The following is a 23,898-nucleotide window of genomic DNA, read 5'->3' as shown; positions in this document are numbered from 1 at the left end:
AATAAATACAAAAAATAGCTGTGTTTTGCGCTTTACATCTCATGATGATCTCATGTTTACTGGAGCCAAAGGCATCACTGTCCATGATGCGAGTTTCTGGCATGCTAGTTCAGTGGAAAAGTGTGGGGGCAGTTTTTAGGCTTATTTATAGAGATGTCCTGAGGCAAATCAAGGTAAAACATCAAAACAGGTAATCTAGAGCAGGTCAATCAGCCTCCAGGTAAACCCAGATTGTGTGGCTCTCTTGTGCAGATTGCTCTCATGAGTGCTGCATGGTGCTTAGCATCCAAAAATACTTTTAGCTTGGGGATTTTTTTTTGCCATCCCAAGGTTCCTCATTAATTTTGAGTCCTGAGTGACAGTGATTGTTGTTGTTTAAAATGAGTTTTCTCTGCAGAAATGTTTCAGCAGGATGTAAGTTATTTCTTGGCTGTTCTCTCTTTTTCTTTTTTCTCCCCATCTGTAAGAAGCAAAGGCAACTTTTACAGTGGAAGAGATTTTTATGATCTGCTAAGATGCCTCATTAAGAGTGTTGTACTGACAAGCCATTATGCACCTGAAAAAGTTTCACTATAAATTTTTTATAACCACAGAGAGATGTTTTCACTGCAAGTTATCTAAAACATTCCTGAGTTTCTGTGGGAAGTTATTTGATGAGCTGATTCCGCACAGGGTGCAAATCCCCATCCCAAGCATCAACAATTCGCTTCTCCTCAGGCACCAAAAGCCTCACGCTCAGATCGCTGTTCTGGCTTAGCTGGAAGTGTCAGACTGGAGGCAGGGATAGGAAACCAATTACTTTGAGTTCTGTTCTGAGAAGGGCTTAGTTCTGTATGTGTTTGGAAGAGTTGTCAGTTTGTTGGGCTGCTGGAGCCTTGGACAGGCAGCAAGAGGTTGTTTACTGTAATGAATTATTTGCTATTTTTATAAATATTTACCTTTTGTATTGGGGAATCAGTATATTTAATTCTTGCTAGATGGAAGAAATTATTTGAGCACAATTCAGACTAAAAGCAGGCAAGGTCCAATGGTATCTGGCTTTCCAGTAAATTATGTTCATTGCAGGGGGATTTGGACCAGGTGACCTTTAAAGTCCCTTCCAACCCAAACTGTTCCATGATTCTATGATTTATGTAGGAGCTTCTAGAGCTGTTGACTCCCGAGGGAAGAGCCCAGGCCCATTAATGAACTGTGTCCCCAGACAGGGACCTGTATTTTGAGCATCACATGGTCACGTCCTCATCTCCATGGGATTGATGGCTCGGTATCCTGCTGCTGGCTGCTAGAAAATATTCCTGTAAATTAGATGGTTTTATTTATTAACTAAATAAATTAACCAAAGTGATACCACACCTGTTGCTAGAGATACAATAAAAAATCGAAGTGGAATACTATTATACTTACAGAGAGTGTAAGAGATGTTTCGAAAGTAGTTCTGGGTGGTTCCTTCAAAAAGCATAAGATAAAAAGAGCCAGAAGATGCATGCTTTTAGCTTTTAATTTTACTTTTCAATAATATATGTGTTTCTGAGATTAAAAAAAAAAATATTTTATTATTGACTTAAAACCAAAACTAAACTGACTTGTGTCCAGTCACAACACAGAAATGCACAGAAATCCCGCAGAAACTGAGTACTGACACTGTTGCTAGAGCCTGGTCAGCTGTCACACTGCTGGGCCATACAGTCTGTCGCAGTTAGAAAAAATTGTCTTGGTAAAAATGATTAATTTAATCCATTTGCAAAATTTAAGCTTTGCTCTTTCTGTCCTGAGGAGCTAAGCCATGATACGCTAACTCTGAGGTCACCGGAGTGTGGGTAGGTATCCTGCCTTTAATGGGTAAAGTAAATAGGCTTAGGGTAACGTGTGTGTTAGGAAACATTTACCACAAGCCTACTATTCTGGGCAGATTGTTTATTCCAGGTGAGTGATACGACCGTGCACAGTCAGTGCTTGGCCTGGCTGCTTTGGGACTGGCTTTAATTGAGCTCTCTGAGCTCCCATGTTACTAATTACTGTGAAATAGAGTTTTCTCCTTGCTTTTTGCTGTGAGACAAAGCTGTCTTTCTTCCACGTGCTCTTCTGGTTCACAAAACGATGCTCAAGAACTCCCCACACTTTGTGGTTTTCACTTGGCAAAATCTTAGCTTCTTGTTTTCCCTTTGTAAACACAATTCCTGGTACCATCAGTGAAAATTATAGGGAGATTCTCCAAAGCCTTCTAGGTCAATGGAAGCCTTTCTTTGACTTAGCTGGATTTTAATTTGTAAGCATGTAAAAGAGATAAGAAATCCCTAATTATAATTTACTAATGCATTTTAAGACTCTTGTTATGGGAGGCTTCTGTAGAAATAGAGTTTAATAAAGCTGGTAAGGCTGCAAGAACTCATTTTCTTCTGGATTGAGCCCTGGGTCAATTAGAAATAAGCCTTCTTATCTATTGTACTTCACAACAGCCCTGTACCCCAACTGTCTTGTTCTTTACCCTCTTTCAAGATGTCACTCTTTGATGGATCTTCATCCATCCCAGCACTTGCCGAATTAGGTATTTCAGTTTTGTGTTGGGTCCGTGACAGGACAAGCAAGCTACCTGTTAAGAACAGGGAAGGCAACATCCTTCAGGAATTTCTGCATCTCTCCACTGGTTTTTTTACTCTGATCAGTGATTATTTAGCAGAGGCTTTAAGTAAATATGAATACAGATGTCTGTGTGTATAGGCAGACAGAAACTGGCTTCTATGAGTAAAGAAACAAAACAATCTACCCAATATTTCAGAGAATCCAGACTACAACAAGAATCTAAATCAACAGATATTATCCAGGAAGTTTTCCAGGAAGGGCATGGCTTTTGTGTGGGGGGAGAGGTGGGGGGGGGAAGTAGTGTTGTTACTCAGTATCAATGGAGCAATTTGTTTTATGGTGTTTCAGTAGTGCAGTTACGTGGAAACGGCTATTGCTGATAAAGTCGGCAAAGCAAAGGGGGAGAAGAAATGTAGCCAGTTTATTATGCTGTGTAGATGTTACAGTAAGTATTGTAATGCTCTGGAAGGTGTGGATGGAGGGGACACCCACTTGCCTCCCCCACTTTGGAGAGTAGGGGGAAAAAAACGGTGTTGGGAAGTGGAGGTTTGTGCTAAAAAAATTAATCTGCGGGATGGTAGGTGTATGGAACTTCGGTTTTCTATTTTTACCTGTGTGCATTAATACAGTCACATATCTGCTGTCAGAGGTTTCTTACTTTTGTAGACATATTTATCTGCTGAAGTTATCAGAGTGCTTGGAAAAACCACAGAGAATGTAGCACTCTACGCATTTTCCCAGAATTGCAATATGTTTTGCCTGAAGAGAAATAGAAAATCAGCAGATGAGCCAGAAACACCCTGCAAGTGTCTGCTCCCTCTCCAGCTTCTGGACCACAGTCCCTCCCTGCTGTGTTTATTCCTCATACTACACCAGTGCTAGCTGGCAGAGGCAGATGTGCGGAATTTGTAGGAGTGTGGCACATTGATGTGGCCAAGCATTCGGTATGCAGGTCCTTGGAGTCTGGGAATCCTGCGAAGCTCGTTGGCGCATCCCGTGTCAATCCCGCAGTGTGCGCGGGGCCGCTTTTTGCCCGGCTCACGCAGAATCGCAGGCTCGGTTGCTATGGGGACCGGGGCTCTCCGCAGTAGCGATCCGCCCTAACGATGCCGTGTGTTCAGGGGCAGGGAATGCGCACGGAATGAGCCCCGCCGCCGATCCCTGCTGGCCTGGCCGTGCCCTTGGCTCACAGGCTCCTCCTGCCTTTTGTCGGGGCCTTTGCTCTGTGCTAGCTGTGCTGCGGGTCCCCGGGTGTCCTCACCGGGACCCGCCTTTGTTATGCTGCTGCCGGGAAGAGGGAAGGTGCTGGAATCCACGAAGGATGAGCTTAAGCAGGCTGCAGCCGAGCTTTTCTGATCGTCTGCAAAACATCAAGCGCCGCCTGGAGACATCTGATAAAAACCCAGTGGGGAGGGTGGAGCAGGGACACCCTGGGTGTGGAATAGGGCTGGGAGAAGGGGTGTGGGGAAATACTGCTGTGTGCAAGGGTAAAGCACTGAGGAAGAAGGATGATGGCACTGCTGCCAAAAGGCATAAGGAGATGTCAATAGGTGTCCTTGAATCCAGGAGCTGGTTTGGAAGGCAGGTGCCAAGCTGGCATTATGTACAGTGCTTGCTGATGGGAGGTTATGCCCTTTCTGTATGTTTTTTTTAACTGTCTCATCTGAGGTGTATTCTGTATTTCACCAGTTCCTGGGTGCAGTCTGGTACAGGTACAAATGGTGACACTGCTGATGCTGGCTGGTGACATGGTAGCCTGACATTTGGTGTGTCAAGTATAACAGCGTTTCTGAGCATCCAGGCATTCCCAGGAGCAAGTCTGAGGACACTTGTGCATAAAGATGAAGAAGTGCCAGAAATAAGGGGTGTGTTCTCCGATGCAGACCTCTGGTGGTGACGTTGTGCTCTATTTTTCTGTGATAAATATGCCTTTTACAGGGCACAGCTAGACCTGAGTTACACGTGAGTTTTATAGTCAGGGGACAGCGGCGTTCTTGTGTGGGCTGTGTTGGAAATGGGATGCCAAAGATGTGGCATCATAAGGAAGAGAGCAGAACTGGACATTTAGGAAACTGAGCACTACCTTGGCGATGTGGATTCTGACTTTGTTCTCCTCAGAGGTCCTGTGTGATGCTGCTCACATGGGAAAGCTTGCATTTTCAAGGGCAGCCAGCAGTTACGTGTTCCCTCCTTTTATTTGATAGCGCGGCTCGTGATTCAGGGTCTACGTGTCCAAATTCTGAGCCTCCATTATAGCAGTAGAAGCCCATAGAAATGGCACTTTTGCAGTACAAAAGCTACATGTAATGAATATATCCTGAAAAATAAGATTCAAAGTGTTTCTGGTTGGTGCAGGAAAAATTAGAGGGTACATTTGGCCTTGTAAATTGAAGATGAAGTGCCTTTCATGTCCCAAAGCTGTTCTTGAAAATAAATGCATTAGTACTTATTATAGATAGATAGCTATATACGTATATACGTATATATATGTATATAAAATAGAGAAAACTACAGGAAGGCCGATGAGGGAATTAATAATTTAATCTTCAGTAATCAGGTTTATCATGCAGAATGAAAGTCATTCTGCCACCCATTGAGCATCAAGGAGAAAATAAGTGCTCAAAGCTGTTTTTTAAGTGTGTGCTGCCTGGGCCTGCTCACTGAAGGGGGCAGAGGTCTCACAAATATATAGTAAGTGATCCTTAATTACAGATTATGTCACAGGACATGTGTGTAATGGGGCTGAATAAAGATTATGGCCTTGATTGGGAATTTTTCAGGTTTTAAGTCCTTGTCTTTGCAACCTGAATGTTCTTACTCTGTGCGCTGTTTCATGCCCATTGCATGATGTCATGCGAGAAGTCTTTTTATTAGTACCTGTATTAGTCCATAAGAAATTGTTCTTAATAACAAGCTGTTCTAACAATACCCTTCACAATGAAGAGGTGCATGTGGACTTTGGATCTGCTGTTCATCAGGATTTTTGTGGTGCAGTTGACTCCCTGCACCTGCGGGGACCTTCTTTTCTCCCAAGCAAGAACAGCGAAGAGCAACTCGAGGGGACTCATAAAGGGCTCCTCATGGCATTGTTTTTCACGGTGAGCACTGTGTGTTCAGATCACAGGGGTTAATCTCCTATTTGAGCTTGTACTGATGAGGAGATCAGAGAAGAGAAATGGCTGTAGGCGTGCCTCTTTGTGCTCCTCTAAATGGAAAGGATTTAATGTCATTTCCCATCTGATACCATTTCCTTCCACAGCCCCCTCACTCTTCTCCTAGGCTACCAGCTGCATCTTCCCCCACACCTCACCTTGGGTGCATTTCTGTGTGGTGCAAGGTTAAGTACGTATCTCACAGTTTAAGATGTCACAGGAGGTGAGACCACATGTAGAATCCTGCCGAGCGTATTTTTGTTGCAGAAATTCCTTTTCCCAGCATAGGAACAGGTTAAAACAGCAACAGTAAATGAATTTGGGAGAAGAAACGAAAGGACAAAATAGCAATAATCAGGTTTCTTGTACCTTCCTGTACAGACCAGCAGCTGAAGTGACTATTCCTGCACACGCATGCAGTTTGATGTGTGATTAATTTAGAAATAGTCCCCTTACACATGGCTGCACAGCAGCAGCTAGTCTGAGATAATACAGAGCAAAAGCCAGCAGGAGACTTTGCAAAGGTTGCTTCTCTGGCTTTGCTGGGTACAGTTCTCTCTGCCTCTAGGGGATGATGAGGTTGTGGAAAACACTGTTCTCCAAGGCACCTGTGTTTATGGCAAAAAATAATTTGGGTTGCATTTGAGAGTGAAAGATTTGTCCTTCCCGTGTGTTGAAAGGGATCACTAAATCCCAAAGGCATTTCTGCTGATGGTCGGTGAGAAATCCTGTGTTATTCTCTCCCATGGGGAAACACTCTGAATACTGTGTGCAGTTACACCATAGATTGTATGATGTAACCTCCCCGATGTGTTAAACCACCACAGAGCAGCAAATTTGGAGAAATGAGAAAGGTATCATGGTGCAAAAAGCAGGAGGCACTGTGCTCTGTCCTGGGTAGTACAGAGAGCAGTGGAAGCAGAGTGGTTCATCGTAAACGCAATGTAAAATCGTGTATGTCAGGGTCATATGGTCTGCTTGTGTGTGTGAGCACCTGTTACACTGCAATTAACACTTAAGGGTTCACGTAAGGGATGGCTGTGCCCAGCAGCACTGCTGAGTTGTGCTGCTCTTTCTGCTTGTTGCAGTGTGAAGTGTTTGGAAAGGAAAAGCACCTGGGGAGCCCTGGGTGGCCATGCCAGGGAGAGAGCTCCAGGCCCTGCGTGGGACAAACAGCACTTACCCAGGAGGTCAGGGCATTGCCTGAAGATCTTCCTTCATATTAGTGTGTTAAAATACCCTAGGTATTATCATAGAATCATAGAATAGCTTTGGTTTGGAAGGGACTTTAAAAGGCCTTTTAGTTCAAACCCCCTGACACAAGCAGGGACATTGTCAACTAGATCAGGTTCATCATGGAGTCTTCTCCTTAGTTTTACAGCAGGCTTTCTGTGAGGAGGAGCTTGGGATGGTTTGCTGTGTAGTCTTCTTTTGCCTGCTTGCTCCAAGGTGGGAGAACATGAACTGGCAGCACCTGTCTGCCAGGGTTATGGTAGGAGAGGAAGAGAATCAGCAGTTGTAGCAGTGCTTCAGGCCAGCAGAATTGCCATTTCGCTGCCCTGGAACAGACAATGTGAAAGAGACCTTTCCCGAGAGAGGTTTAAAATTAGTGGAAAAGTAGTGTACTTTTTATTTCGAGCAGTAAAAACCAGTTATCCAGTGGACAGCTTTTTATTTCTCTAAACTGCATTAAGGTATTAGACTCTATTAATTCTGTCAAAGCCTGAGAATGTAGTTCAAGGCAGAGTGAAGTGCTGGCACCCGGAGATCAGGTGCCTGCTTTTCCTTGGACCAGGCACAGCTGAGGCTGCTGGGGACAGACAGGGCTGGAGTGCCATCGTGTGGTACTGAGCACCAGCGTTGCCAATGCACTCGTGGAAAACGTCATTTATTAGTGGGGAAAAAACCCCCAAGAATTAAGCAAACCTTTCTTTCCCCTCCCCAGGCTCAACTTTGCTCCTTCCCTCCTGGCTCCTCTGCACTCCTGCAGCAGTGCAGGATGCTGTGGTGTTACAGTACATACTGGTTCCTCTCTGCCACTCCTTCCCTCGCTTCAGATGGTGAATTAAAGACTGATTCTTATTAAGAAAACTCTCTGCTGTGCATCCTTGTGTCTTCAAGGAAGAGAGAAGATGCCTAAAGGAGGGGAGGGGACTGGTAAATCCTGACTGCTGGCTTGTTGCAGTTACAGAGAAGTGAATCCTGGGGACTGTATTGTTCTATTTAGGATTTTGAATAGTTGGCAAATATTTCTTTTCAGTATGGAAAAGATGATGCCTCATGATATCTCTGCATTATAGAATGGTGGGCAATGCAGTGACTTTCAAGCCAGCACCAACAAAGACCAGATAAGCATGAGAGCACAAGGCTACAAATTAACCCAGCGGAAAGATGGGGCACAAAGTGCTGAGGTGCCTTTCCTGCTTTTACATCTGACCACTGTGCTCGGCCATATGGATGTGTTGGCTGACTCGGTACTGTGACAGCCTGCTCCATTGCATGGTGTCAAATCTCTGTCAAAAGAATGGTGGTTGTGGCTTTACTTGGAGATTTTGGGTTCAGAGAGGTTTCTGAAGTCCCAAATAAATATATTAGTGCCTGACTACTCTGCTCCTTCTTTTTTGGGAGGTGTTCTACTTTACATAAATAAGTGTTTTAATTGGGCCATTAATTCATTGAGGGGATAGGACACCTGGGATTTTAAATCTAGGTTTCTCACATCCCTGGTCATGTGTTAAATGTTAGCTAGTGTTGGTCTTCAGTTACCTCTCACAGGAAAGTCCAGCTTCTGCCTTTTCCATTCAGGCCAGTTAACTCCTGCTGTGAAACTCAGCCTGTGTATAACTCTGCCATCAGCTTGTCTTGAAAGGAATTCTCAGTCTGGCAGCTCTGTGAGCTGGGAGAGAGGATTACCTCTGTTACACACTCTGCTCACAGGTTCTCCAGGAGCATGAAGTGGGCAGGGTGGAATTAAAATGCTGCTGTAATCCAGTGCTGGGTTATGGTAGGAGATAAAAGCTTGTTTTTGGAGATAAAAGCTTGTTTTGCTCTTTGCAAGAGCTTGAGGCTGGAAAACTGAGGGAAAGCCTGGGATGAAGTACGTCTTTGGTCTAGACAGAGACATTTCTTTTTGTCCATCTTTGTAACATTGTCTGCTTGTTGCCTTTATCCCTTTCCAATGCAGAGCTCAGCCTTAACCCATGTGGATGAATCATCTGCCCTTTTGCCACATATGTACAAATGATATGTCCAGCTCAGATGTGAACCTCGGGCCCTCTGTGGGCGCTCCATGCCCACCTCAGTTCACAACCAGTTTAACCCCAATCAGCCAGATGTCTGATTTCCAAGCGAGAGATCCCTTTTGTGACTTTCAGAGTAAGGACAAGGAAATGGGTAAATTGCTGTAGTCTTTATTTGTCACTTTTAATGCTGTTGTCTTGATGAAATGTTAAATCACTAAATATTGTAGGGATAGTGAAGGCATGAACACAGCTGAATTCCAGCAAGGCTCCCAGTTACATCAGGCCTGTCAGATTACAGGGTGCTTTTGCAAGGAGGCATTTTTGGTAATGGTCTCTGAGTTGCATTTTCACGTCTCCATAACAGCAAGAGGTTGTTTGGGAAAGTGATTCAGACAGCTCCCTTTTTGTAAGGTCTTTGTGACTTACTAGGAGCCTTGGGAATAAAGTGTTTTTCAGAAATTATTCTTGTTAGAAAGGTACTGCTTTTAAAGTGAAGGCGATGAATGTAGACAGAGCACTGCCTCTGTTCTATGAATTGGGAGCCATTCCTGTTAGTTGTTTGAAAACACATATTCTTCATCCTCATCTTCCACAGGAATTAATGGAAATTGAAGGTACTTCAGGAACAGATTCATGTTAATATACTCTTTCTGTGTGTCCCATGTATCTCTTGAGTCTGGGGAATGCTTTTTTTCACGTAACTGAAGGTGTACTGGTGTGGACAAGCTCTTTTACCTGATGAGTTCACAATGAAAGAAAATGCTGTGCATAAAATATACCTCTTTTTTTTGTGTGTGTGTGTGTGTATCTTTGAGGAGTTTTTCAGTATATGGTCCCATAAACACAGGCCTGGAAGCCAAAACATAAAAATTATACTCCAGTATTACTTTTAGGAAGGACAAAGAAAAAGCTAGTCTTTGAAAGTGAGATTTGCATTGTTTTTAAGTCATAAGAGGACAAAAAGCTACATCCTCTGTGCTTTCTGAGGAATCTATGTATTTAGCTGACTCAGAAATGACTTTCAAAATTGATAGTACTTAGAAAAGGTATTTGTATTAGGTTATGAAATGCTTTTATAAAAGGTCACCTGGCAGGTGCTTACTGAAGAGTGTAGATGATTGATCCAAGACCAACAGAAGCTCAGGAGGGAGGTAGGGCCCTTCAGCAGTGCCCTGTACCCTGGTGAGAGGCCCATGGCCTGTTGCTGGGTTTGGTGTTCAGACCTGGCTTTCTGCCTTTTATCTGCCATGTAGGGAAAATGTGTCTTCAGTTCTGCTGCCTTGGGTGTTTGGATCTTCTCAGGTGCTTCCTCTAGAAATTGCCCCGTAGTCTGTATCTTTGGACTGCACAAAGATAGCAAGGACTTCACAGTGTTTGTGCTACAGGGAGCGTCTTGTTCTGTCTTACCCTAAAACAGGGCTGTGTTTCAGCCATCCCAAAACTTTGTGCTTGGGCTGCTTTGATACTGAAAGAGCTGTCACAGGCTGTGTCAGAAGCGTGGCCAGCAGGTCAAGGCAGCTGGTTGTTCCCCTCTGCTCCCCTCTTGTGAGACCCAACTAGGAGCCTCCAGCCCTGAGGGGCCTGGCACAGGAGACATGGACCTGTTGGAGCAGGCACAGAGGAGACCATGAAGATGCTCAGTGATGGAGCAGTGCTGCTCTGGAGCCAGGCTGGGAGAGCTGGGGCTGTTCAGCCCAAATGGGCTACAGGAGAGCTGGAGACAGACTTTGGAGAGGGGCGTGTAGGGCTAGAATAAGGGCTAATGGCTTTAAACTGAGAAAAGGGTCATTTTGGACTAGATAGTAGGAAGAAATTCACCCCTCTGAGGCCTTGGCACAGGGTGCCCAGAGCAGCTGTGGCTGCCCCATCCCTGGAAGTGTCCAAGGCTAGGTTGGACGGGGCTAGTGGAAGGGACTGGGATAATGGAAGGTGTACCTGCCCATGACAGGATGTGCGACTGGAGGGGTTTTAAGGGGCCTCCAACGCAAGTCGTTGTGTGACTCTATAAAATGTGAATCCACGGCTGCTTTAGCATTACTTGACCAGCAGAGGGGGATCGTTTGCCATCCATTCCCCAGGCCCTCCTGGTGGGAGGCACAACACTCACTGTGCTTCACTTGCCTCCATGTTTCCAGCAGAAACAAGCCTGTGCCACAGGAAGCAACCTTCTTAGAGTTGAACCTTGACTTTTCAGTGGGTGCGGAGGGGGGCCAGGACGTGTCCCCAGCGGCTCCCGACCCGTCGGCTTTGCGTTCCTGGTGTTTCCCCTCCGTGCCTCGGTGCGTCCCCGCCCCAGGCGCTCTCCAGGGTGCTGGGCTCTCTCCAGGGTGCTACGCCAAAGGCACCGAGACACCTCTGCCGAGGGTGCCCGAGGGGAGCAGAAAGCGCCCAGCCTTGGGATTCACTTTGGAGCGAATTTCGTGCGTTCTTTTGCTGTCCTTTCCAAAGAAATGTCTGCCAACGGCACTGTTTGGCAGTGTATATGGAGTTCAATATTCCATAGGCAATAATGCTATGTCTGTATTGGTTTGGTCACACATTGGGACCACTGAAGTTATTTGGTGGGGGGAGAGACTCCAAAAAGAAAGGAATCTCGCCCTCTTTCTGTGGTGAGGTAAAGGTGAAAAACATCTAGCTTAGAAAAAATGCTGTATATGCTCATGTGCTTACTATGGTTGTTAATTTGGGGTGTGTCTAAAAATAGCATCTGAGAGCTTTTGAGAATCCTTAGTGCAAAACGTTATCTTGTGTTTTTATAAATAAGTATCAGACAGGTCTTCTCTTATTAGAAACACTGGGAAAATCCATATGCATGAATATAAAATAATAACTGTGTAAGTAGCAATCAGTCAAACCTTTTTTTGATCACTATGGGCAGGTAACCTTTGAATTTGAGCTAGGTAGAGCCCATTCAAACATGAACCCATGTGACCTAGTCCAACACTGAAGTGCAGGCACAGTTCTACATGTAACAGCAAGGATGCTTAAGCAGAGCTGATTATGTGTAGCAGCAAGGCTGCAACTGAAAGGATTTAAAGTGGATGAGATGTGGGTCACACTGGCTTAAGGCTTCCTGTGGCCAACAAGTCAGTTTTGCTGTTCTAAGCTTTTGTTGCCCTGGCATAAGTATTTTTCATATCATTATAATTGGTAAAATTATTTTTATTTAAATCACTCTCTTGGCTTTGAGAGAACAGAATTATGTTTCCAAATCAACAGATGTTTCTGTTAAACTGTTTAAACTATATACCGCACTGTAGTCCAGCCGCATTATTGTAACAGCGTAATTTCTGAATGGAATGAACTACTACATCAGGTAGGTCAGTGGGGTTAGAATGAAGAGCCCTTCTTTTCACTCCTTAAGCTGGACATTGACAATATTCCCCTTATTTTTGGGAAAACAAGTAATAGAACTTTTAAATTAGAAGTGGTAGGATTGATCCATTAGGGACACAAATGAAATATACGCAAGTATCTTTCAGTGTGTAACTTGCTTTTTGTGACCTTTTCCCAGGTAATTACCCTTAAGCTTGAAATATGTCCTGTCTCAGGATGCGGGATTAGAGAAGGAGCATTCCCTCAGGCTGTTGGAGCACTTGTCTGTGGCACTAGGTGGTTGTGGGGGAGCAGCAGGATGAATGCAGACCCCCAGCAAGATCCCCTACTCATGGCTGCAGGTCACCTTCCCGGTGGTGTGAGTGCAGCAGACACCAGGCTGGGAAGCTGCACCTGCAGAAGGTGGGGCCCTGCCCCTCTTCAGCAGATCCAGCAATGTAAGTGCGGGGATGAGGGCATGCGAGGAGTGAGCCTGGGCAACGCAGTGTACACTTTGGGAATCAGACCTGGTAGGTCTAAAGCACCTTCAGGATGGTCCCTTGGATCCTTCTTTGTATTAACAGCAGCTCCTGCTCTCACAAGATCAGAACCAGACACAATAATCAAAGGTGAAAGCAGGTAGGGCAGGACGGACGATGAGAAGGCACGTTGCAATGTTGAATTAAATAATCAAGGTCCTGTTCCTAAACCCATTGAAATCAATAAAATGTCTGCTGTTGCCCTTAGTGAGCTATTGCAAGAGGCCCTGTTTGACTTAGTTAAAATAGAATGTGACATCAATATTTTCAACCAATATGAAAACAAATACAAGTGGAGCAATATTTGGAGTTAATGCAGCTTAGTGGTCACTGGAAAACCACAGGATGGGCACTCTTGCGAGAAATATCTGTCTTTAGTTTATTTGGGATTCTGATGAAACAAATATGCTTGAATTGCCAACTTGGATGCAGCTGGGATGCCTCTACCTCATAGGCTATTTCTTTAAACCGGAGACATCAGTCTCTGAAGGGCCTTCCTACATACTTCTCTTGGTGTTCGGGAAGTTGTTGGTGTGTGCAAAGCCTTTCTTTGCCATGGCACAGCTTGGCCGCCAGCAAAGGCTGACTGCAAGGACTTTTGTGATTCTGTAATGGCAATTATCTTATCTTGCCTCCTTGCTGGTCTGTAAGCACTCACCTGTGACAGTGGTACTTTGGATGTGTAGTTGAGCTGCAGAACTCAGCTTTCATACGTTGTGGGTGCTGAAATCTCAGAACGGTTCAGAGAGAGGCTGCACAAGTTCATGGAAAACAGCCAGTGAGGATGGCTGTGTCACTGGAAATGCCCGGCACAGATGCCCAGCAGTCTGAAACAACCAGAAGCTGCTGGAGTACTTGAAATTATCATCCATGTTTGTCTTTTTCTACCCTTTGTTAGATACCCAATTTCTGACCACTGTTGGAGCCAGAAGACTTTGGTCTCATGCCACAGTGACTGTTCTTATGTTACTAGGATCATATCTCATTTTCTTCATCCATAATACAGGAGAAATAATTTTATAAGAGCGGATGACTATTCTCAGTAACTCTCCCAAGATGAAGGTAGCTAAGCAGGGTCTCTTTTTTCCCCCGGGTAAATTATTAATTGCATTTAAAGTTTGTCAGTGTTGAACTGAACACCTTCAAGACAGAAACCCACTGTATAAGGGGGGGTGTGGTATTTGAAATATTACTGTATCATCTCTGGTATGTTCTTGGTGCTGTGATTTATGTGGTCTAACAGAAAAGAAGGGAAAGATGTTAAGACTGTTCTGATTTAGGTCCATCTTTACTTCAACTTGCCTTTTTTCATTTCTTTGGTATTGCTTGCTTTTCAATTAAAAAAATAGATACACTCAAGGTACAGAAAGAGGCAGGACATAGTTTTATATATAAATATCCTCAGTTCCAGTTCAGTGACACTAATTTCCTGCATGGAACTTTGAGGAACATACTGTCTTTGCATATTCTGTAAAATAAGAATGAGAGAGTGTAGAGCTTTTCTTTTAACCTTGATATCTTTTCTCTCAGTAAATATAAAATGAAACCTATACAGCATGGGTACGTGACTGCCAACTCACTTCCAGAGTAACTGTACTTTTAGAGTTAGGTACCTATAGAATTACTAGTATGTGATTAATAACTAAGGGTGTGGATTAAGCAGTGAGCAAGACAGGAGGCCATTTATAACTGTACCTATGCTTCCACAGTTAGCTTTGTGCTTTTACTTTCTGCAAGGATTATTTTGCTGCTTTTCTAGGAATACCTAGTTCTGTAGGTACTGACACGGCCGGATATGCTAATACACGCAATCCCTCTGAATAAAGAGTTGAATTAAGTACATTGTTACTCTGCCCTGTCATTCCAAGTGGTTTTGTGCCTATCAAAACATTTGTTACCTCCATCCTCATCCCTCAAGAGGAGGTACTCAGGGAAGAGCTTCCTGAGCAGAGGGAGAAGGCTGCCCACCTCTGCCACTTAGCTGGGTTGGAATAGCAGCAGAGGGGAGGTCAGTATCCGTGCTTGTGGGTGGAGGTGAGCTGTGTGCACACCTCCAGGCCTGGCCTAACCTGTCCTGCCTCTCAGCAAGGAGCAGAAGTTTAAATCAGTGCACAATTCATAGGGACAGAGACAATGGTTGTTGCAAATTTGCAAAATATCTTGTGGATGTACTTGTGGATTATCGTGTACACGTTAGGCAGGGCATCGCTTTGGAGGGAGCCTGATTCCCCTATGGAATTGTAATCTGCCTTGTCCAGAGGGGTTTTCCACAACCGTAGACAAAATGTTGAGTTGTCCAGTGTTCATCCTTGCCAAACTATTGTCTAGGACAGCCCTTTCCCATTTTTAGCTGTTTGAAACCGGTTTTGATTTCCGGGCAGTTTCCTGAATGTACTAGAGCTTAGAACTGGAAACAACAGTCTCCATTCTGGCTATGAAGCATGCAAGGCTTCCCCCACTCCATCAGTGCCTCCCCTTTTTTTGTACCTTTGGGAACAGATTTGAGTCACACTTCCTCGGCATGGTTTCTAGGCTTGGTTTTAACTTTGTTTTTTGCACTGCCCACATGATTTATGTGGAGAGAAGCTCATTTTTGTGAGCTGGACCCCTGTTAGTGGATATGCTTCAGGGAAGATAATCACTTGTTTACATCCTCTCCTCTTGTACTCAATTACTGTTGGGTTTCACCCACTAGGTTTTTATAGAGTGCAAATGCTGATTTGCTCAGCAAATCATTGTCTGTCTACCTGAAAGCTGGCACGTAAAGCCTGGTGCTGGTCACAGCTGTGGCCATTGCAGCACTGCAGTGCTGGAGCTGATTGTCTCAGCTGGTGGGGCAGGTCTGAGGACATAACCCGGAGGCCGTGAAATCAGCAGATCAGCTCAGGAAGCTGATGCTGTATGCTGGTTTGTGCACAGGCAGACAGGAGCTGGAACCCCAGTGTAAGCATCCCCACCTCTGGATCTCATGGTGAGGTTCAGCACTCGGCGTCTGTTCACAGATCACACAGGGCTCTGTACAGGTTGAAGCCTTATAAGCTTTATTATCCCAAGTGGGAATATGTTGAATCTCACGAGTTCTGTATTTCTACATTGTGAGCTGAGGATGACACATGCTTTTCAGAGAAAACCCACCCTTTTTCTGGAACTGTGTTCTTCTGTTATTGTGCATCTGCCCACTCTCCCACTCCCCTCCTACACACCGTTTGTGGCAGCATGGCTGTATATTCTGCTTTTCTGATGTAGCACCTCCACAATACGTTTTCTATGTTTAGGGAGAAATTGCTCAGTCTCCATTTTTAATTGAAAATGTAATCTTCAGACTGATGTCTGCAGAAGGATTTCTTTTTGTTAGGATCTGTATACGCAATGCAATGACAAGCCTTTTTCTATTTTTTTTTTTTTTTTTTTAGGAAAATCTGTCTTAAAACAGAACACTTCTTTCCTGCAGGGACATAAGCTGTGTCAAACATTGATACATACGTTATGTTCTTCTCCCCAGACAAGATATGTTCTTTCTAAAATAATCTATTGAAAGTCACTCCTTTTTTTTTTTTTTTTTTTTTTTTTTTTTTAGCACACAATAATGAAATATTTTTATGTCCCTTTGAGGTTAGGGAGAAAATGTTTGTGGAACATAATAGCCAACTCATAGAGCTGGCCTGAAGTTCTTCTTTACCAGTAATCCTATAAAGAATCATTTTATTTTACTTGGCACCAACTTGAACTTCACTTTTTTTCGGTTCCGGTGTCTGATGTTTTTCTCTTGTGTAGCCAGGGTGAGAAAGTACATCAAGTCCTTGGTTAATTTTTAAGCGAGTTTTCTGCAAGAATAATTATTTGACACTGAGGTGATGAGCCTGCATGTATCAATCATCAAAAGATGACAAATGGTTTAATAATAATGATTGCTGTAAACCCTTCTGTGTATCAAACCCTACTGTGTGCGCTGTGTAGCGGGATTTAACTATTTAATGGCTTACACACCTTGAACCATGATTTAGGGTCCTAGGACTAGGACTGGGATTTTTAAGTGTGGTGGCTTGTGATTTGATCTTATTTTCAAACTTCTTGTTTAAGATGCCATGAAAAGGTTGGAAAGGTATCAGGAAAGTTCAGTTCTAGACTACCAGCTGTTAATTTCTGGTTTACAAGTGATGCTACTTGTGAGGTTCATACAATGTTCAGAAGACAAGGTGTGCCAGAGTCCTATAAAGGATTCCAATTCCCCCCTTTATTTTATTCCCATGGCTGCCTCCACCTCTCTATTCTGGTGGCTGTTGCTGCAGCCACTTGTGTTTTAGCCATTAGCTTTGTGTAGCCTAGTTTTCCACAAATGGGAGCAACTGGGAAAAAGTCAGCCTGTACGAACAGAGGAGCCAGAAAAAGCTGGGCTGGCACTCCCTGCCCTGCTACTTGCCATGCCTCCTTCTACTAGGGACATGTGCTTTTGATTGAATGCACAGATCACTGGCTTAAACACAAAATAGATTCCTGTTTTAAAGATGCTTTTGTAGTGCTTTGTCATTTTCATATATAATCCTTTGTGAAAATTTGGTCCATGATATTCTCAAAGTGAAACCTTATAGTAGTAATGGAAGTCATCAATGAGGATTAGTTCCATGGTGACAGTAAAATGGTCCTGGTTCACATGAACTGGAGACCACCGAGTTCTGTGGGTACCACAGTTCGTGAGGGGGGAATTTGGGCTGATCTATGAGCTGCTGTCACGTGAAGAGCTCTCAGGATGTCTGTCACTCCCGTGGTGGGGCTATGTTACAGAGAAATTAATGGTGTTTGGCTCTAGGGACCGTTCAGTACAATTCCCTGAAGTCAGGGAATATATTGCAGAGGGAAACTTGGCTCAGGGAGTTGTTTCTTTGGTTTGGTGGGGCTCAGGGGTGCTGTCGGTGAGCTGCCACGTCCCTGTGACTCTGGGGTGGTGACTAAGCCAGGGATGCAGACAGCTCTGCTGCACTGGGGAGTCACATCCTGCCTGTCCCTCAGCACCTGCCTGAAGGGGACCGGAGCAGTGGTGTTGGAGGGGGCTGAAATGGGATCAGTTGTCTGCTAGCAACTAATGCAAAGGCGCTTTTGATCTACCTGTGTCCTGTTTTGATGAATAAAAAGCTTGATGCTAATAGTGATAAGAGTTACCCAGGGAGGCGGGAGTAAAACTTTGATGTGCTGGTTTAGCGGGGGACAGCAATGAGGAAATGACAGACCCATCTGTCTCTGATATTAACGCTACTAATTAGTGTTCCAAACCCAAATGATATTTGGGGAGTGGGGGGGATTAAGTAGCAACATACTGTTACTGTCTCTTTCGGTCGCTGTTGGTCCGCAGCTCTAAGCACTGTCCATCTGCAAGGCAGGCCTTCAGAATTTGTCTTAGGAAGTGCCTGAAAGCAGCTCTTGAGGTTGAATAATAACAAATAGCATCCTTGGTGGTATTATTTTTACTTTGGTGGGGTTGAGCTGAGCGGGGCAGGCTGAGCCCGGATGACGCTGCGTGCTCCGTGCTGTCCCGCCTCGCTGCGTTCGGTTCGCTGCTGAATGCAGCTCTCCTGGTGCAGCCTCACGTGGCTGCAGAGAGGCACAATGAGGACTTGAGCACTGCCAGCCCTTTCCAGGCGTCTCTCCTGCTGCCTGCAGGTGAGCAGGCTGAGCCTGGGCTCTTCCAGCCCCGTACATTTGCCTCCCGGCTTCCTATGGACCGCCTCGGCAGTGAGGGAAGATCGTGAGGAGGAGAGGAGCAGGAAGGCGTGTGCCGGGCTCCGGCACTGGCGGTCGCAGCAGCAGCAAGTCACTAAGTCAGACTGCACCATTTTCTTCTCACCCTGCGTAAAGGCGATGTGAGAAGCTGACGGGAGCGGCCCCCTCCCCCACTTGCTGGGGATGCTGAAGTGGAGCCCTCCTCTCAGGCAGAAGACGCAGCCTCTCTGGAGGAATCCCAAAAGACCTTCCCAATTTGGTGATGTGTGTTTAAAGGCCGATTTTTCTTTTCCTCCCCCCCCCCCCCCCCCCCCGTTTTTTTTTTTTTTTTTTTTTTTTTTTTTTTTTTTTTTTTTTTTCCTCCTTCCCAGCTGAGTCTGAAGCCCGCCTTCTCTTGCAGCCACAGCCAAGCTGAAGGGCTTCCAGCCTGCTAGGAGGTATTTTCCGGCTGCTCCCTGCTCGTGTGCGTGTGGCTGCGGGCGCTTTGGCACACTGCGTGCGGGGACACGGCTCTCCTGCTCCCGAGCTATGGGTGCTGCAGGGGCTGGGGCAGAGCCGTGACCTTTCCTGGGGTGCTGGAGGAGGAAGAGTGGATTACGCCGTGAGCTCCTGGCTCGCAGCCAGTGCCCTTGCGGAAAAAATAAATCACCTGGATATCCGCGTGTGGTGGGAACGGCTTCCTTGGAGCTGGTGTTTTCCTCGCCAAAATGGCTCATGCAGCCGCTTCCATTAAAAAAGTTCGAGAGTCTGAAATTGAAGAGAGGGAGAGAAACCTTGAGAAGGAAAGGAAAAGGCAGCGGAAAATCTCTAGGGCTGATCGGAAACGCAAGGTATGAGGGGGAAACCAGCCCCCTTCTCCCTTTCCCCCCAACCCTTCCTCTGTTTGTGCAGCACTTCACAGGTGTTTGCTGCCATGTGTAATGCTCTCCCCTTCATTTTCCAAACCTTGCCTATCATGTTTCCCTTTTGCATCCCTTCCCATCCCCTCTGAGCTATGCTGTGGACTTAACCCATCTGCAGTGAGATTCAAGTGCTGCCAGCCATGGCAGCCCACAGCCACACAGAAATAATGCACATAAAGATGGCACGCCGGTATTGCTGCTTTCCCTTCATGCCAAAAGGCCTGGAGCTACCTGCCATCATTCCCAGCAAGGTGTTCCAAGCCTCTGGCTGATCCGGAGAAGTTGTCAAGAAGGGAGGTGGCTGTGCTTGTGCTTTGCAGCATGAAGGTGCATTTCTCTACTTGACAACAGTATTTCCCCCCATCTCCCATTTTTAGTCCCACTTCCCACCTCCGCAGCAATGCTCAGTGCTGCGTGTAGGACCTGCCTTGGGGTGCTGGGAACATCAGCTGAGCTGTGTTGCAGTTTTTGGGTGTCGTTAAAGGGATTCTGGGCTAACTGCTGTGATTCAGTGTATTTACACTGCACACTGCAGGTGTATTTGTCTAGGTAGGGCCTGGCACATAAGTCTGCAATCTGTCGGGTTTGCCTCTGTTACTGATAGCAATTTCTAGTTCTGTAAAGGGATATCTCTTTAGTTGGTTCAGATTTTGGGGAGGTTTCTCCTGATTTATAATTAACTGTTGTTTTCCTTCTGTGTTAGAAAGAGGGAATGACAACTCTCATTGTCTTGGGATAAAAAAATAAAGAAGAATAAAAAAATCAATAGAGGTGACTTGTTTGCCAGATCACTTTATAGTTTCCAAGGACACAAAAAATACAATCGTGGAGAAAATACTAAAATGAAGGTTCTGTTAATCTTAGCTTTAGGACTGTGATACATTGGGAGTGCCTGTGTTAATGCCTCCTCACTGCCGTTTCTTTCCTCCCATGTCTGGATTCTCTAGCTTGTGATATGCATTAACTCATTCCCTGACACCATGTTTTTTATCCATTCTTTATAAATTTCTCTGGAAGGGAAAATAGCAAGAAGACACAGTCCTTACCCCCTGACCCCCCTCCATTCTGCTACATTGCATGTAAAAACAAATCTCTGTATAAAGAACAACCCAGAATTCAGCCATGTAATGTTTGAATTTACAGATCCTTTTGGCAGATCTGTAGAATTCAGGAGCCATCTGCTCCCTTGGCATACCTGGGCAGTTCTGAATTTGTTTTGCATTCATTCTTAGGGATTTTTATATTCTGAACTGCATGGCTTAAATAAAATGACCAAGGCCATTTGATGCCTTTGGGACCTTTGGGTGTGATCTCCGTTACTTTTCAAAGGCTCGCTTTGCAGAGTTCATTAAGTCACATCCAAATTCTCTTTATCAAAAACAGGAATGACATTTCTAATGTATGCAGTGCCTGGATGCTGGGCAGGGCTGCTTGGGGCAGATTGTGATTACTCTCCTAATCCCTTAAATGGGACACTGCAGCATAAGGTAGTTTTCGTGATTGCATTTTTGATTGTGGAATCCTCTGTAAAACAGCCTTTAAAAAAAAATGTGCTTAATGTGTGGATGTCCTTCCTGGAAGGGCTTTTTTTTCTATCTGCCCAGAACTCACCTCAGTTACTTCATTACAGCATGTGTTGTTTTTCCTGATTTTCACAAATCCTATTTCCTCAACATGTTTGATTCAAATGCCTGTTGGACTACTTTAATTAAAGCTGGATAGAATTAATACTGCCCCTTCTGCTATCTCTTTTCCCAGAGTGCTGCATATCCCCGACTGCAAGCAGGCAGGCTCAGGCCGCATTGGTGTTGGTAATCATGTGTGGTGATGCAGGCTCCTAATCAGATTTTCAGATCCAGGGACCACCAGTGGGCTTTGCTTAGAAAATATGGAGAACACTTCAGGGTTGTGTGCATTTCCTCCTTTTTAATATTCAGCCCCTGCTCCTGGCTCCCTTCTACTGCGGCTGTACCTTGCTGTTACATAAACAAGTGCCTGGCTGCACCCTAAACTTGCCTTCAGTCAGATGGTTGGGGGTGGGTCAGGCTGGGCTTTTCCATTCTGCTCCTGCTGCAGGAGACACAGCAGGACAGGGATGAGTCGTTTATGTCTGTATCTAAACTTGCTTGTGCTGTGCAGAATGAAGGGTGCAGAGCAGATCAGATATGTGGGTATATATGCACCCCCATCATATACACAGAACAGCCCAAATACAGACTGTATGGTACATACACAGTATTTTTATTTAGTCATCAGTTTAAGTGAGATACATATCTGTGAGATATTTATGTATCTGTCTCTTTAATTCCTGAAGAGCAATAAATGGTTTTACTGTGAAATGGGATTATCTCCTAGTAGGAGCCCTCCCAGTTTTTGTTGACTTTCTTGGGAAATGGAGGCTAGGAGCAAATTAGGTGTGCAGGTCCATGAGAGGCAAAATACAAATGAATATTTTTTTTGCTTGCTCTTAGCACTTAAAGTCTTTCTGCATAGGGGGAATTTGGTTCCAGCTTTGTGATTTGTTTGAAAGGTCTTACACTGCAGCAAGTGGATTCTCCCTACAGTGGAGATCCATTTTGTTTGCAGAAGGATCATTAGAATGGGGGAATATGTGGGGTGTTGGGGCCTGCCTTTCCCAACCCTCATTTGGATACATGCCATGCACCAGTATGTGCGGAGTGCATGAAGCACTCATTTGGCCTTGTGACCGAAACTTTTCCTGTGTCCCTGGAGCACCCTGATTATGCAAAAGGGTAAATGAAGGGCCATGGCTTTAGTTCTCCCACTCTGCCCGGCTGCTGGGCGTCTGTTAGTACTGTCCCACCCTTCTCCAAGCTCCCGGGGATGCTGCAGGGCGTGGGCTCACTGTGGCTCTGCCTCTTGAATGTTTTGCCGTGTGACCATCGGCCGTCTGGGCAGCAGCAGCACCACCGCAAACCGTGGCTGCAGCCTCTGTGCTGCTGGGGTAGGACCAGAATGTTCTGAGATCTCATCACGGCTGCTGCTTGACGTAGCTCCAGGCCCTTACAGCCCCCAGGCCAGCAGCAGAGCTGCGAGCAGTGAGCTGCTCACATCATCCCTTGGCCATCCTTAGTGGTTCTTTAAAGATGAACAGAATTATTCCACACTCAAAAACTGGGAAAAGGAGTTTGCAGGCTGAAGACCCTCTCCTGCATTCTTTTTGAGATTGACTGAGTTGATTTAAAATACCGGTTGACAAGAAGCAGGTCTGCTTATCTTGCATCCAGATTGGAAATTTTCCCTTTTAGGCAGGTGGAACCTTTTCTTGCAATGTGGAAAAAATTTTCTTGCAATGTATGCAAACACGTGTATGTAAACAGCCCCCCAGCCTTCTGAATAGTTGTGTGGATACCCAAGTGTATCAAGAGCATTAAAAGCCAGGTAGTAACTCAGGAGGTGAGCAGCTTCAAGTGTACAGATTATATTGAAATGTAGGCATGACTAATTCCGTTTTACCTAAATTCGCGATACATAAGGCCCAGCCCCACTTGCCTCTCGGTGTCTTTGGAGAGGGCTGCCTGTGGTTCACCCTTTGCAGAGTGAGGTGAGGGAACTGGGGTGATTCCATGACGGTCACTCACTGAGTCAGCAGCAAAACTGGAATTATAGCTTGGGAATCCAGCTGCCTAGCCCCCGGCTCTATGTAACACACACTTGCTTCTCCCTGTCTAAAGTACTTCTCTAAGCAGACACAGCTTCCTGTCTCTGCATGTGACAAGCATTGAAAAGATTTTTGAAAACCCACACATAAAATCCCAAAGAAAAAAACCTGTTATAAAAATGGGTTCTGCTGCCAAATAACACTGATATTTGAATGTTACAGATGTGGTAAGCTGATGGCTGTTACCATTTTGCCATCGGTCATGAGGACAGTTTTTGACATCTGGTCTCTACTAGCAGTAGTTGGGTATTTATTTAGCATTTAGTATTATATAAAGGTTTTAAAAACTTTTATACCTTTTTGAGGGCCAGATTCATGAGTTCAGCATTCTTAGCATAAAATGTTGCACAGCATCTGGAATATTCATCGCTGTTTGCTAAAAGGGATTGAGAACCGATAGCATCAGGTGAATTTTGTCCTTCCCTTGACACCCCAAGCACTGCTGAAGCTCACACAGAACTGCTGCTGGACAATATCTGCCGAAAGACAAGGATGGAGGGATTCTGCTCTCAGCAGAATTCCAGCGCGTGTGGGGAAGAGGCAACATTCAGTAAGTGGCTTCCATTATGGAGCTGCAGGAGACAGGGAATGAGTTTGCTTTGTTTTACCTCAACAGCAGACCTTGTTTCACATTACCATCTTCTTTTTCAGAAAATAAAAAATGAAAGACTTCTCACGTTATAGAAAATGTTGTCAGATTTGTCTTAGATCCAGGCCCATTTGAATTTCAGGCGCATCTTTGGCAGGGAGGGGGGGTGTTTGTCATTGGGT

General features: G+C 45.0%; 1 protein-coding gene across 24 annotated transcripts in view; it reads left to right on the top strand.

Moving 5' to 3' along the window:
• LOC125326132 (ankyrin-2-like) overlaps nt 1-23,898 on the top strand; it is a 277,846-nt gene that overhangs the window by 109,388 nt on the left and 144,560 nt on the right. For 4 of the 24 annotated variants that reach the window (XM_048304040.1, XM_048304041.1, XM_048304047.1 and 1 more), the window contains exon 1: nt 18,904-19,373. The exons of 16 other annotated variants lie outside the window; for them this stretch is intronic. In XM_048304040.1, the coding sequence (XP_048159997.1) occupies nt 19,251-19,373 (123 nt within the window). In that variant the 5' untranslated portion in view covers nt 18,904-19,250. Of the gene's footprint in view, nt 1-18,891; nt 19,374-23,898 lie in introns of those variants that run through there. 4 more of the 24 variants (XM_048304031.1, XM_048304032.1, XM_048304027.1 and 1 more) reach the window with 2 other exon arrangements.

Source organism: Corvus hawaiiensis, chromosome 5, assembly GCF_020740725.1.
Source record: "Corvus hawaiiensis isolate bCorHaw1 chromosome 5, bCorHaw1.pri.cur, whole genome shotgun sequence".
NCBI classification, from domain to species: domain Eukaryota; kingdom Metazoa; phylum Chordata; class Aves; order Passeriformes; family Corvidae; genus Corvus; species Corvus hawaiiensis.
This window is presented reverse-complemented; position numbering and strand designations above follow the sequence as displayed.